The sequence below is a fragment of the Cryptotermes secundus genome, unplaced genomic scaffold (assembly GCF_002891405.2).
Source record: "Cryptotermes secundus unplaced genomic scaffold, Csec_1.0 scaffold318, whole genome shotgun sequence".
Taxonomy (NCBI): Eukaryota; Metazoa; Arthropoda; class Insecta; order Blattodea; family Kalotermitidae; genus Cryptotermes; species Cryptotermes secundus.
Genome location: NW_019730108.1, coordinates 4523658 through 4540332, shown reverse-complemented (window position 1 = coordinate 4540332; position 16675 = coordinate 4523658). Strand labels below are relative to the sequence as shown.

The 16675-nt window shown below is 36.7% G+C and overlaps 1 protein-coding gene across 1 annotated transcript in view; it reads left to right on the top strand.

The window, feature by feature from the left end:
* Positions 1 to 4694: 4694 nt before the first annotated feature.
* The window catches only part of LOC111866118 (interleukin-1 receptor-associated kinase 1), a 32999-nt gene continuing 21018 nt past the window's right edge, over positions 4695 to 16675 (top strand). Inside the window, exons 1-4 of the mRNA XM_023854741.2 lie at positions 4695 to 4936; positions 10015 to 10200; positions 11072 to 11548; positions 14312 to 14493. Coding sequence (XP_023710509.1) covers positions 4828 to 4936; positions 10015 to 10200; positions 11072 to 11548; positions 14312 to 14493 — 954 coding nt within the window. The 5' untranslated portion in view covers positions 4695 to 4827. The remainder of the gene's footprint in view (positions 4937 to 10014; positions 10201 to 11071; positions 11549 to 14311; positions 14494 to 16675) is intronic.

Sequence of the window (16675 nt, the reverse complement as noted above, 5' to 3'; positions counted from 1 at the left end):
TTCTTCGGCCTGAAGGATTTTCATGGCTTGCTTCTACGCCGTAAAGCAGATTTGGAAAGAATCCTTAAATTGGGCAACTTCTGCTTCCTTTCTCATCCTACTATATTAGTAGAATTATCCTATCATTCAACACTGTACAATGAATGACGTTGGAAAGCGTCGTTAGTAAAGCAAGACTCAGTCACTGATTGATTAGTATATTATTTAACCGCGATGATTCAGCAACAGAAGCTATATGGAGTCTAATGAAATGGATAATCATGAATGGTGAATAGCATTGGATTGGGGGGGNGTGTGGAACGTGACCTGTTTAAAGTTACTTTCCTGATATTTGCCAGAACGTCCTGCGGAAACCAATAAAAGTAACCTGAAAAAGAACAGTCGGTCTCTTGGCTGAGATTAGAAGTGGGCGCCTCCCGAATGCGAAGCAGCAGAGGCAACACTTAAATAGTAATGTTCAGTAGAGATCTTTTCTATCTATCTCGTATCTATGGTTCTGCAGGCCTTGCGGGCCTTGGCCACTTTTTCAGTTTCTTAATCTATACACAGTCGATAGGATTCCTTGGATGGAGATCAGCCTGTCGCAAGGCCGCTGCCTATACACAACGCAAACACAGAATAAACGCACGCAGACATCCATGATTCTAGTGTTCGAGGGGGCGAAGACGGTCCATTCCTTAGACAGCACGACCACTGTGATCGGAGAAGATCATTTAATGTCAAATAATGCACAAGGGGAAAATGCATTTTAAAATGTTAGGTCTTGGAATCATTCGTGGGTTTCAGATTCTGTTCTGAAAACTGCATTTAGACATCAAGCAGAAGCATAGTAAGCCTCAGTCGAAACACAGACCTGAAAGGTTGCCTCCAAGACACCAGATATTGATGGTAATACGAACTAAATGTCGGGCGTATAACGCGACAAATAACTTCACCCGTATTTGGTATAGCGAATTTTATTTCACATTCGCACTTACAATCACCCAAATTACAGATTTACGATTACTGCTATCTGCAGTATCACAAATAGTACACTCCAAATGCCACAAGACAACTGACTGGTTGCTGGCTAACTCGGAACTAACTCGGAGGTAGCTCGAGGACTCACTCGGCGGTAGCTCCAGGACTAACTGTGAATAGCCTTCGCTACTCCTTATGTAGCCTCGATCGGACAATACAGAAAACGGCCACGTAATAAGCACCCTTGTTGCCTGGCGCTGTGTTGCTAGCAACGCTAGCGGTAGTAACCGCTGTTACTACCGTCGTCTCTCGCAAGCCTCGTTACGTTACCGTGCGGAGGAGGGGGAGGGGAGCGCTGACTCACCCGCCGCGTCACTGCTGGTGGGGGGGGGGGTTCTCCTTTGCGCAACATGTCACACTATATACTTGTACATCTCTATTTACTCTAAAAGACAATAGTAATGCTTTTCATAAGTATCGTGTATTTCATTGTTAAATAGCTCAGGTCGTTTGCAGAACGTATGTTATCATGTAGAACTAGTGGTTTCCTGTAACCGTTACCCGCTGTCGGTAATATCAGTAACCGTAAAAGGGTAATTAATGTTATATGGTTGCATCCTGAAAGTCTTGTTTTAATATGGGGAAGTTGGTACTCATAACACATTTCATTTTCTCACACTGTACAAATTTTTGGCCTCCCTTGATTTTTATCTGGGTGATGTTTCAACAGAGCTTCACAACTAACGACGACCTAGGAGACAGAAAAAACAGAGTTTATGACTTTCCCATAAGCGGCTTTGGTGTGAAGTACGAGATTAAGATATACAAATATTCCCCTTTGCGTCTTCCCCAAAATGAAAGCTTTATGCTAGTTCAGAATGTTGTCATAGACTGTACCTTAAGCTATGAACCAATGACCACTGCGGCTTGTTGATTCCTCCAGAAATGACTAAGAAGTAAAGAGGTATTAATTAGAATACTCCCCCCCTTTCCTCTCGTGTAAGTTTCAAGCCTTTTTCTGAAGAAGTTAAAAAAAAAGCTTCTCCTTGTAACACTCTGTTGGAAAACTTCTGCTAGTGCCGACGTATTCGAAATCTTTCCATTAAAAGTTGATATTGAGCTCATTTCAGAGTTTTGGCTGTCCCATAAAATATTTTATTGACAGCAGCGCTTGTGCTTCTGATATACAGGATTATTCACATTGTTAAGTAACACATTTCGATATTGTCAGTTAATGGTCATCGCATGAGAAGACGATCCATGGAAATTACTTTTCATTTTGAAAAGGCAAAAGATAAAAGGTTTCATAAAATATGCTGCCCCAGGTGGCCCCTTGGTTCGTCTGTGCTGTCACACCGATCCTGGCTGTTTACGCCCAGATTGGTTCGGCAGGTGGAATGATGGAGTGCACATAGTAAGGGGCCCCATACACGTACGAGTCTGGCTCGCGAATCCAACTCGACTCGGGTTCCAATGAGCCAAACTCGTCCGTGTGTGGGTCGCCACGCTCATACGTGTGTGGTGAAATTAATCTGAGCCCGGCTTCAAGCCGAGCCGGACTCGCGAGCCAGACTCGTACGTGTATGAGCCACCTAAGAAGTAAGATTGCAGTAATGAGGTGCAATAAGGAATCAGTTAGGCCATACATCATTATTACTAATAAGAGGACATTCAACTTCATTAAGCTGAAATGTGGAAAGATGCTAATCGGTGTTTTTGGCAACAAAGTAGCGACGAAAATAGACTTCTCTAAACCCAGGCAACTTCAAACGTAAGAGTGCATGTTCTTACCAAGTAGTAATAAAAATACTAACTTCACGGAGCAGTCTTTCTTGAAAAGCTGCCAGTCGCACAGCCACACAAGAAATTTCCAATATTTTATGGAATCCAAAGGTTCATTATCGTGTTCACAACAGCCTGCCACTAGCCTCTGTCCTGAGATAGATGGATCCATTCCTTACTTGCTATCCTATTTCTCTGATATTCATTTTTAATATTATCCTCCGATCTCATTCTAGAACTTCCCGGTGATCTCTTTCCGTAAGGTACTTTCAGCATAAACCTCTATGCATTCCTCTTTTCTCCCATACATCCTGCATAATCTGCCCGTTCCATCCTTCTGGTAATCATCATTCTAATTACGGGGGAAGTCAGCAAATAGGTTACAAATTGATACAAAACGTAAAACACTTTCTATTCGCTGCTCTTAAGTAGTACACTCAAGCACGGTCTCCATTTTGACTACTGAAACCAGCCTCTGAACATAAGCATGCTCGTCTCCTACTTAGACTCTCATGAAGCTAGACTGTGCTGTTACCTAGTGATACACATACATCCATTACAGCGAGTTTACTTCCATTTGTGACGTAATTACTGACTCTCCCTCTTGTACGAGTATTTGGAGAAAGCGTGCAAGCTATGGAGCTACTCATTATGCAGTTTCCCCAACTCTTCTGAATGCAAATACTTTCCTCAATACCCTAATCTCAAACACCCTTTGTCCATGTTCCACCCGCAGTGTAACAGGCTAAGTTTCACATCCACACAAAATTGCAAGCAAAACTATGGTTTTGTGTATTTTAATCTTTACATTTTTAGACAGCAGCAGACGAGAAGACAAAAGGATCTGCCCAATAAAAATATTGTCCGAATTTAATCTGCTCTTAATTTAACGTGAATAAAATTTTTATTTTTTACTGTCTTTCTCAAATATTTTAACTTTGCCACATTCTCACAGAATCTATTAACTATCTTTGTGTTTTATTTGTAACAGCATTCTGGTGACAACAGCATACAACATATACCTAATTTTATCTGAGTTTACTTCTGTAATAGCCTCTTACTAGGGTCTATTACAGTTTCTGTGTTTTTCTTCTTGATATTTATGTTATTCCAAAATAGATTTACATCATCAGCATAGACCAGGAGTTTAAGTGTCCTATTCAATTTCAGTCCCACCTGGTTTTCTTTGACCTTCCTAATGGCGTGTTCTGAAGCAAACTTGAAAAGCAATGACATTGAAGCTTTTTGTTTCAGGTCATTTTGAATATAAAACGTGTCAAATAAATGTTTACCTACACGAACTTTATTATACGATTTATTTAACACCCGTAACTAGTTTCGTGACTATACCAGACACAATAAAAATTGAGCAAAACTTCCCTCCAAACTGAATTATGGGTTTTCATGAAACAGGTCCCTATAAGAATAGCTAATGTACTGTCTCATTATACTCCCATTTTGTCCATTATCTGACGAATGCAATATAAATAAATAAATTCAGATAGAGATTATTATTTTTTTATATTGCTAGTGGAGTGGGACTAAGTCCCTTGTACTGCAGCCACTTTTGGCCTATTGTACTAGCCCCAGATGATATGTGAGGATGATTGTGGAGCAATTGGTGGAATGAAGATTGGCAAGGGAAACTAAAATACTCGGAGAAAACCTGCCCCAGCGCCACTTTGTCCACCACAAATCCCACTTGACAGACCCGCGATCGAACCCGGGCCGCCGCGGTGGGAAGCCAGTGACTAACCGCTTCAGCTATGGTGCGGCCAGATAGAGATTACTTATTAGACTGGGCTCTTCGTTTCAGTTACATACCGTAATTTGAATGTCCGATAAAAATCCGAATTAAAACTGGCGACAGATACATTCGATAGTTCCATCTAGCTATCGAGTGAGCGTTCGAAAGTCGTTCGATAATGCTTACGATCAACTCAGGACAAATGGTAGGCTGGCCGTGTGCGGAAGTTCCGATTGGTTCCAACGGTTAGCTGTAGGAAAAGGAACGTTTGAGGATAGTGGTGTCGCTAAAAAACGTCGTGATTTGATGGGCAAAGAGTGTATTTGGCGTTTGTCATTATGGCAAATAACAACAAACGTAATGTTAGATATGTGTACCATTTACCATATTTTGAGCGCAGAGAGCTGTGTCGAATATTAGACCGAATGGATAAGTGGGAGGAACTTGGTAAGAGACCTTGTGCTGTTCTCTTTGTACCTGTTGCATGGGAAGGTGTGAAGGTGAATAAATTTAGAAATCCAGTAGTCATTCGAAAGAAAATATCAGATTTAAATTTGATGCTCGTGTCAGAGAACATTCAGAAGCATTTTCAACTGGATCGTATTACGTTTAAATAACAATTTGTTTTCAAAACAGCCTGTTCCAACACAGTCACATCTTATTTCAAGAATTGTATTTTAAACCTCGGAATTGTGGAAAGGAATTAAACCAAGTGTAATTTGTATTTAGAACTGTAATAGTTTAATAATCGAGTAAGTAAATAGGCAAATATTTTCCATTTGGTGGCGTCTTACATGCATATATTTTGCGCCCACATTATTTTTCTGACAGGTGGTTCATGTTAAACTAGCGAAGTTGAAACAAATACTCGTTGATTCCATACGAACACATTTTATATATGTCCAACAAATCGTAATTCCTCTTAGATTATAATTACTTAAGTTGAAGTGAATTAAATTTACCATAGAAGTATTGTATTTTGTCTGTTCATTTCATTTATGCCACTTGTTTGCCATCTCGGATTACTTTATTCTTTTTGTATGGTAATTGTCTAATTAGAGAAAATGGGGTTCTGTACATCCAGTTCCCCATGAACCTTCATGGCATAGTGTTTGATTACTTAAGCACAGGGACAGCTTTATTGTTGTTGTTGTTTTTATTATTATTAATGGTCTCATTAGTTTCTGGCCAGATGTATATAGTCATGACTGAAAACTAAAAATTCTTGTTCTTGCAGTCATAACCAACAAGATTAAGAAATAAAGTATGTTAATATGGAGTATGGAATAGAAGAAGCAAGTCTTCATACATTGATATTTTTAGTAGTCAGCAAATCATTAAGGTGAAAAAGTGGAAGATAAAGTTGAAAGAATACAGAAAATTAAGATGTTGATTTCTGCTTAGTTTCTCGTTAAAAATTTTGATGATTTTGTTTCACCTTCTAAGGGAGTCCAAGAAGGGTGTGACTGTTGAGTGACTTAACTAATTTGCCAAGTTAGCATGAAAACAACTACGTTGGTCTATGTTATGTTTGTCTTGGGTTTAGTAGGTATAGATGAAAGACAGTTTTAAATTCTGCAAGAACTGGGTGTACAGTAAAGAGGCTCAAGTGTGTTGCTACTGTATTGTAAAATTTTCCTGATAAGGAACACAATATATCTGCTTTCCTGAACACTACAAAAATTTGTAGTGCATAAAACATTTAATGCAGTTGTGAGATGCAGTCTCATTCCCCGAGGGAAAATCCTGATTATTAATATGAGCTGAGAAACAGTGTTTGTGCTGAAAACATGAAGTAACTGAGAACTAATGGAAATTACATAATGAGAGCCTTTGTTTCATGCATAAGATTTTAGAAGTTCTTGGTGATGCATCATATTGTGGTCTTACAGGTTATGACACCATGTGCAATACAGAGCATCTGGAAGATGGGTGCCAACATTTCTGAGGAACATACTTTCTCCATCATTAAGGTTTCAAAATAATGGCAGTATGTGCCTTCATAATGTTGTTACCCACATAAAAATGCAACACGGTAACATAACCCAGAGGACCAAAATATGAATTCATTGCATGTATATTTCCCCAGTAAACTGAAATCATTAACAGTGACATCCTTCTTTGACTCCCATGGATGTTGGAATGCAGTTGTCAGAATTTTGAAAGAAATTAAATAGAAACCATCATTTAGATATCTTTAAGTGTTATTTTTCCTTGGCTGTCCCCACCTCCCCCACCATTTTGTTAACTAATTATCCAATGCATCATCTGCACAGTCTAGACATAATGTAACTATTAACCTTGTACTTGATAAAGACAACATTTCATTCGCTTTAGTCTATTCTGCAATCAGACCATCATCATTTCTTTTAACCCTATTGGCAGTGACTACAAGTGCCTTCTCTTCTCACCAGTTTTTGCTATGAATTACATGACAGGTGAAGAATATTTTACCAGCCATTTTACATATTTGGTGCAAGGCAAGATAGCTCAGTCAGTTTAGTGATCAGTCTACAGGCTGGACAACTTGAGAGTCAGGGTTTTATTCCCAGCAGGGGCAGAGATTGTTCCCATCTACACTGTACCCAGACCATCTCTGGGGCCCACCCAGCATCCTGTCCAGTGGTGCAGTTCATTCTTTCTGTGGGGAGTAAAGTGGCTGGGATATGAAGCTGACCATTCATCTCTGTCTGTACTCCACTTGCAATGCAGAGCGCATGCAAATAGCATGTTCACTTATGACTGGCTTAGAAGCTGGGAAGACGTATTGTTCACACTGTGCCTCTCTTTGATGCAGTGTTGTTTGAATGTATCACTACATGAAGATTAGCTGCTGTGTGATAAGTGTTATTGTCACTTCTACGTGGATTGAATGATAAGTAAGAATCAGTGTTCAATTTATCCCTGCTTTATTAAGACTAGCCTTTTGATACACAAAGGCGTTTTATATATATTCACACCCATAACCATGGTAACACATAATAGAGAGATTGTGTTTTTACACACGTAACCGTAGTAACATGTAAGAGTAGAGAAATTAGAAACAGCGCATGTAGCGCAGTCTGTTATTGAAAATTGTTTACTACTACATTGCCAACTCTAGCATTATATTTTAACATTAGAGAGTTGCCAACATAACAATAAGAATTTATGTACCCATGGCAGTGACTGTGAAGTTTATTGTCTTATGGAATGTGCTGCCATGTAGTCTGGTACATCATTGCTGATGTTTTGGAGGAACATTTTACATCAGTCTTCAGGTTTGAAGAGTATTCTGAAGATTGACAAAGCATATTCCTCTAAACACTGGCAGTGATCTACCAGACTTCATGACACTACATACCAGAAAGTAGTAATCTTCGGAGTAGATGCCAGTTCTGTAATGTGTTGCTGTGAAGTAATGCAGCTGAAAATTCTCAGTCAGGGCATTCTGGATTGTCTCCAGTAAAGAAATATGGCCTAGGCTGCACTGAATGTAATGAGAATAACATTAGATACAGAACAGTTGGTATGCTGTGAACTGTGCTTTCATCTCATCTTGTTACCTGCCCAGTGTTTACAAGCATTCCACAGACCTTCCAATTGAAGTGTAATGCTGAAGTGAATGCTTGAAGCTATACTTACATTTCCCTAGTACATCTTCATGGTATCCTATGCAGTTAAGTACAAGGACAAATTTACTTCTCCTTCTGCACACAGACACTTCACTAGCTGCTGATTGTTGCGACAGTTGTAATGAGGATTTGGTTATTTGAAGCAGAGTATGTTGCTTAGTGCCTACTTTGTCATGTATTTTTTCCAGATTTCTTTATTGGATTTTTAATTTTGCAGTGACAGATTTTCTGTCTCCCTGTGTCTCTGTTTCTTTCTCTTTGGCCAATGTCAGAATTTATTGTCAGGTAGTAAATAATGCTCCATTTTATTCAGGGACTGGACCAAATTAATGCAGATCCTGAAAGAAACAGGTATCGATTGGCATGAAAGAAGATTGATTAGCAAATTGTACATGGATCAGAAAGTTAGAGTACGACTGGACAGGGGGGAGACAGGAAGTGTGCAGATTGGAAGAGGAGTTCGACAAGGATGCTGTTTATCACCAATTCTGTTCAACTTGTACAGCGAATGCCTTACCAAGGAAGCTCTGGATGGGCTCGGTGACTTCAAAGTAGGAGGGCAAATTATTCAAACTGTGAAATATGCAGATGACCTTGTGTTAATGGCTAAGGAAGAAACTGTGCTACAGGGCATGATTGATAGACTAATTGAAATTGGAAGGTGCTATGGCATGGAAATGAATGTGGAGAAAACAAAAGTAATGAAAATTTCGAGACAACCAACCCCAGTCACAATAAAGATAGACCAAAAACAAGTGGAGAATGTGAAATGTTTTAAATATTTGGGTAGCTTGTTAACAGATGATGGAAGGTGTACTTGTGAAATTAAATCCAGGATTGCCATGGCAAAAGCTGCATTTAGCAAGAAGAAGAATCTTTTTACCAGCAAATTGGACTTAAATTTGAGGAAGAAACTAGTGAAATGCTACATTTGGAGCATAGCTCTGTATGGGGCTGAAACATGGACACTTAGGGCAGTAGATCAGAAACATCTGGAAAGTTTCGAAATGTGGTGTTGGAGAAGAATGGAGAAGATCAGTTGGACCGATTATGTGAGAAATGAAGAAGTGTTAATTAGAGTCAGTGAGCAGAGGAATATCCTACATGAAATAAGAAAACGGAAGGCTAATTGGATTGGTCATGTTTTACGCAGAAACTGCCTTCTAAAAGAAGCTATCGAAGGAAAGATAGATGGGCGGATAGAAGTGACAAGAAGACGAGGAAGAAGACGTAAGAAGATGCTGGATGACCTTGGGGACAGAAGAGGATACTGTCATTTGAAGGAGAAAGCTCTAGATCGCATTAAGTGGAGGAATTGTTTTGAAAGAGACTGTGGACCTGTCGTCTTGACAGATTACTGATGATGATGATGATGATGATGATGATGATAAAAATTTAAGTGTGAACCTGCCTGTATGATTTAAATATAAATCCAACTACATCTAGGTACTACATCACATCAGGATTCAGTGCAGAATTGTGAAATAATTTAACAATAAAACCAATGGACTAGACATACCATTTTCAGAACACTGATCACTCCAAAGCACAGAATGTTAGAAAAGGAGACATTTCAAAATGTGTGAAGGTTCGAATGCTTTCCTTCTCAGGTATTTAATCATGCATCTTGCCTCAATAATGAATTTTTAGAATGTGTTACAAAATAAAATTTTCAGTTTCTTTATGAAACTTTACAAAAAGAAATATGACAGGATTTTGGGAAATGGAAACACACATTACAAGTTAAAACAAAGCATTTTGGATAATATGGAATGTGGTGCATATCTGCCAAAGTATACGGTATATCACATTCTGCAAGACCATATTTACCATGGTGAGAACCATAAATTTCATTAATTTATTCTTCTCATAATTTCATTAGAAGGTAAAATTGTATTCATTCTGTTTTAGGTGGCATATATATGAAGTTTGACACAATGACAATTCAGGATCTGCGTAGAGAGGTTCTAAGAGGTAACTCCCCATCTGATGAACTTCTGACACTGTGGGGACATCAAAATCATACTGTTCTGGAATTATTTGTTCTGCTTTCTGAGATGCAACACTATCAGGCCATGCTTGTTTTGAAACCATTTGGTAAGTGTGTGTGTGTTATTTTTTAAATAGAGTTATTTAACTTAAGATGTCCAGTGATGCTTCAGAATCATATTATTCACTGACTAATTAGAAATGTCTGAAGAATTTGTTAATGCTTGAATGTACAGTGAAGGTTGTTGTATTTAAGCCAGCTTTGGCATTATCCATATATACCAACAAGAAATTAAGGTAAAGCACGATAATCTAATATAGAATTTACTTTGACTGAAGTGATTCTAAATGATTTTGTGCAATGCAATTTTTTATTTAAGTGGTACACATATACCTTATTTCTTAAACCAGGAATGTTGTAATAGCACCGTTTGATATGATTTTGCTTGTAGGAAAGTAAATTCTTTTGTAACTTTTATTTTATTATGAGAAATTCATGTTGGTAGTAGTGAAATTGAATTGATAATACCGCCATAGAAACCTGAGTCCCCTATGGAAAGCCACATTAAATTAAACAACATTCTATTCTGCTAATTTCCATTTAGTGTGGATGTTATTGAAAATGATCATATAGTTTTAGACACACCTCTAACAGAAATGAGTACCATGAATTCATTAAATAATTTTCCTGGGGAGTAAAGCGCGGCAGGCACGTAAGGCTGACAACCTTACCGCCATCTATGAGCCTATTGTCTAGATAATGTGGGACCCTCAACATCTCACAACCCTATGGGCCTTCATGGCCTCTTACAGGGATAGCTTTACTTTTTTACTTTACTTTTAATGTAAATCATATGAATACTTCCAACAAAAGTGGACATCTTGTAAAATGCAGCATGATTGTGATATTTGCAGATATACCATTTTATGTTGAAGTTTACTTCTGATCTCTTCTGATCCTTGCCTTGTTTATTTTCAGTTGATCCTTATTATCACCGATTCATTTATGAAGGGGAAGAAATGTTGAGGCCATTGTCTAATGGCATCCGATCACTGGGTGCAGGTAGTAAGGTGCCGTCAACAGAAGCAAAAGAAGCAGCTGCTGCAGGAAAAGAGTCAGTTGCAGCAGTTAATGGTGAAGCATCAAGAGCAGATGGGCCATCAGGAGACAAGAAACTGGACATTGGTCGTCATAACTTGAATTTAACTGAATCAACAGAATACACTCATAGCAAACTCACCTTTCCTCCAGAGCAACAGCAACCAGAGAGAAAGATCCTCAATACCATGAGGCTTTCTCCTGCGTTTGTGCCAGAATCTGATAATGAAGCAGCCAGATTTCCCAGACCTCTTATTGGAGTGACCCCACCAACTTCACAAGAGAGGGTATGCCAGTTTCCACCTGACAACAAGGAGAATAATGCTCCTGGATATAGTCAGCATAGAAAGATGTCAAGTGAGTAACACAAAGTAATTCTGATATTTTTCATGGTTTAGTTGATGATATTGTCTGAAGTGTCAGAAATTTAAGATAATTCGTGGATACTGAATTCAAAGGATGTGGAAGACTGCAGTCATTGCTTAATGTTGTATTTTAGTGTCCTATTGCACTGATTCGTATCCATAATATGTATATATTAACCGTCTTTTAGTGCATACAATTTCACAATACAGTATAATACATATAAATATACAATATAAAATGTGTGTTCGTCGTCGTTTGATAATAACATTTATATATTAAAACTTGTTAAGATCTGTCATCTTACATGTCGTATATCAAACTCGTGTGTAATGCCATTCATAAGACACAGTATATACATAATTAAAACATAAGAAGAACGACTGCCATAGCGGATGAATGGCATTACACATGAGTGTGATATATGACATGTCAGATGATAGATCTTAACATGTTTTAATATATAAATTTTATTATTGAACGACGATGAACACACATTTTATATCATTTTATAAATGGACACTTGATGGCAGGCAGTGCAATGGTTTAACGTAAATAATACACTTGAGGATGGCAGAATGATGCCAAAACATGTAGTGTGAAGTGACAAGTGAAATTGTATGCACTAAAAGACGGTTAATATATACACATTATGGATAGTCATTGCTTAATTTGAAGTATTTATTTTTTTGCATCCTATTGTGTTATATTATGAAGGTATTGCGGCTGCCTACACAACAACAAAGTAAAGTTATTCTAATTTTAATAAATTCAATTAAAATACATAAAATATATCAGTGGATTAATCAGTTTTATTTGTCTCATTACCACTGTTTGCTTTGGTCACATGAACCATCATCATGTGGTTTGTAAATAAGTAAATAAATAAATAGAATGTATCGTTAATGAATTGTGGGGTTAAATGGAGCCATTTTACAATGAGAAATGTTGTGATAAATGTCTTGTGTAAATGATAAAATATACAAAATAGCTTCTGGTGGTTAGAAAGTTAAAATGGGAGGGGAGATGACATGTAATATGGGACTGGCTACGTGTACCTCAGTTCCTACTTGTGAGTGCCAGGATACTGCGTCAGTTAGGGCATGATTACTTCCTTTCACATCTTTTCATACTCATTCACCAACTGTATGATGCTGTATAGTCTAACGTACCGACAGCATTGTAAAATAAACCAAAAATATATAAATAAATAAATATGCATTGAAACATTTTTCGTCTCTATTGCAATACAATTAATGACCCAAAATTATTATGTTATATAAAAGTAAACTTTAAAACAATGAAATATATATATTGTCATGATTTAGGAGTGTGACTATAGATGGGGTATGGATTTTATATTGGATTTATTGACACAACTTGGAACTACAAGTATTTACAGCACTATCACTAATCTCCACACTTTACAAATCACCACAGCACCTGCTAAGCCCTTCTCCAGCCTACTTTGTCTTCAACAGCCATTCCATAGCAATGGCTTCTAACAGTGGAGGTTCTTCAGCTTCGCATGCTCACGATGTTACTGTCTAGCAAATATCCCATAATTGAACTCTTGCCAACTGTAAACTCTAGAGCCATCCCTTTTCATCCTCCCTTGCAGAGCTCAACTAAACTGTCTCACTCACAAACGAACTACTTCACTTCACTTCACTCAACTGAACTACACTCAGCCAGCCTGGGGTCCTCAGTATATAGCCTCAGGGTGAACCAAACAGAAAACACTGCCTCCAACAGTCCCACTGTTGTTGTTATGTTGCAGTAGCCTGGTGAGAGCTCAGAATATTGTTTTCATGGGAACTTGTTTATGGAGCCATTACCAAGCTACACATGTTCCTTCTCGCAATCTTTGCATAACAATGGTACTACATGTTACAATATTAAACTCTGTTTGAAGATTAATTTGTGATCTTCGTTAATGACAAGTAATTCATTAATTGCATAAAGTTGCATATAAATTCAGAGAGTAGAAAATGTTACATTTGTAGTGGATCCACATGTGTAAATGTGCAAGGCTAGTAAAGAAGGTGGTAAGCCCTGAAAAAAGGAATGTTATTGTTAGCATTAACGAAACTGGCGCTTTAGTTATATCGTTTGATTGATTCAGGTTTGTCATTAAGTTTCATAATGCCAGTACTATCTTCAGGATTTTTCTTTCGTGGAGGGGTGACTAGAGAAGTTTAGTATTCCAATCTAGCATAGAAAAATTTAAGTCAGACTTCAGAGTTACAATGGATGTACTGAAATTAGTCCACTAGGAAACAATAATTTTTTTATTGTGATGTATAAAACTTTTTTTATTGTTAGTGGGGTGGGACTAAGTCCCTTGTACTGCGGCCACTTCTGGCCTATTGTACCAGCTCCAGATGATAGGTGAGGGTGATTGTGGAGCAGTTGGTGGAATGAAGATTGGCAGGGGAAACCGAAGTACTCAGAGAAGACCTCCCCCAGCGCCACTTTGTCCACCACAAATCCCACTTGACCAGCCCCGGGATCGAACCCAGGCTGCCACGGTGGGAAGCCAGCAACTAACCGCTTGAGCTATGGCGTGGCCAAAATATAAGAATGAAAGTTAATATTTGAGTTTTGTAACCACAAGAGTTGTGTTCACAACTTGTCAGTTGTATAAAACTTGGTAATTTCTTAATGTGTGGCAGAAATTACACAGTGTCATTTTTAGCAAGAAACATTTATGTTGAACTGAGATTATTAACCATTTTGTGAATCTTTGTGATACAGATGTATCAGATGTGTCATCAGTGACTGAAAACTGTGGTTCAATACCACAGATTCACTATCAAGAGCTGGTAGAAGCAACTCAAGGTTGGTCTGTACAAAACATTCTGGGCAAAGGAGGATTTGGGACAGTTTACAAAGGAATCTGGAAGAACACCCAAGTGGCAGTCAAGAGAATAGAACAGGTAATGAAGTAAAATATTGTTATAAAGTGAACCATTATTATCTGTTCGCATGTTCATTCATTTATTTACAGTTCATGGATTCTTACATGGCTGGAAGAGCAGGTGATATAGAAATAGTCAAAGACAACAAGACAAGTCACATCAATTACATAAATACAAATTAATTGTACTTAATCCATCAGAATTACACATGTTATCCGAGACAAATCACACTGAGAAAATCATTAAACAGTTATAGAATACTCGTATATATGTAAAAGCATGCTATATACTAATATGAAACAAGACTACAATAATAAAACATAAAAATATTCTACTAGCCATCCAGTATGTAGTAGACCAAGATCATTAATTAATATTGAAGTTAAAATATTCTTTGAACAAGTAAAATGAATTTAAAAATAGAAATCTTTTTAAGGCAAATCTGAATTGTTTTGTGTCATGAGCTAAGTTTTTAAGCTAGAAGGAAGATTATTAAAAACCTTGATTCCAAAATAGTATTTTCCTTTTTGAAATACTGTTAAATTACTTATTGGATAATGGAAATTGTTATTGTGTCTTGTATTAATGCTATGAATCTCAGAGTGAAATTTAAATTATTCTCTGATTTTAACCATATATATTAGGAGAGAAAACACGTAGTGTGAATGGAAGGGCAAAATTTTCAGTTTCTTAAACAAATCCCTGCAAGAGTCTCTTCTTCTAGAATTAGTAATAATTCTAATTACACTTTTCTGTGACCTAAAAATATAAATACTGTAGGGAGAACTGCCCCAGAAAATTATACTGTAAGTCATAACAGAACGAAAATATGAGAAATAAATCATCATTGATTCCTCTGACATGTAAGGTTTAACAGCCCTCATTACATAACAGGCTGAACCTAATTGTCCACAACACAGTGAAGCCTGAACAATTGGACAATGACACTAAAGAGTCCTATTCTTGAAACCACAACATGGCATACATTCATTTTCCTCTAAAGAGAAGAACTCATTCATTCATTTCCTTTCCTAGGATGTGGAAATGATCCGTTTGAAAATAGATATATCAAGATACATATACAAAATTACACGAGTCACACAATCAAAATCACTTACATTAATCGATTAACATAAATGATAATATAAAGTAAAAAAATGTAATAAGATAATTTAATAATTATACACTTTTATTTAAATTACTTATATTAACTGAATTAAATACATACAAACTTACACACTTATAACCAATTATGTTCATAATATTCATTCATAGAATAAAAAGAATGATGATATGAAAACCTCTTCAATGCAGATTTACAGCTTCTCACATCAGTAGCCAACATTTTTATTGTTTGAGGAAGATGATTAAAAACTTTAATATCTGATATGTATGCACGTTTATTGTAATTTGTTAGGTTAACTGCAGGTAAATATAAATTATTGATGGCACTAGTTTTGTATTTGTGAATCTCATTGTTAAAATTAAATAAACGTTTATCATTAATTGTGTATAAAAGTAATGAATATATGTACTGAGAGTAGAACGTCATTATTTCCAAATTCTTAAGAATGTCCCTACAAGACTCTTTCATCTAGAATGCGTTATAATTCTAATAACTTTCTTTTGCATTATAAAAACTTTGTTAACACAAGAAGAACCACCCCCAAAAATTATACCATAACTTATGATAGAATGTATATGAGCAAAATAAATTAGCTTTAACGTATCTAAAGGGACAATATATTTTATATTTCTCAATGCATAACATGCAATGGAAATATTATTAATAACATAATCAATATGCTGTTTCCATGAAAGAGTATCATCAATAATTAATCCCAGAAATTTTGTCTGTCACGTTTGGTAAATTTATCTGATCATAGTTAATTTGAGTAGTGATATTATAATAATTCATAGGTCGAAACTTGACAGATTAAGTCTTATTAAAATTAAAGGTAAGTAAATTAGCATTAAACCATGTATTTATATCTTTGAAAGTTTGATTAAGATTTATTTCAAAGTTTAACTTCTTAGTGTCACTTATTATAATACTGGTGTCATCTGCAAATAATGCATTATTATTTTTGGTAAATCATTAATATACGAGGTGTGTTCAAAAAATGACGGGAATTTCCGTATTTTGGAAAAAATATTTATTCATTCGTCTACATTAATGTTGTCGCCTTCAAAATAGTCC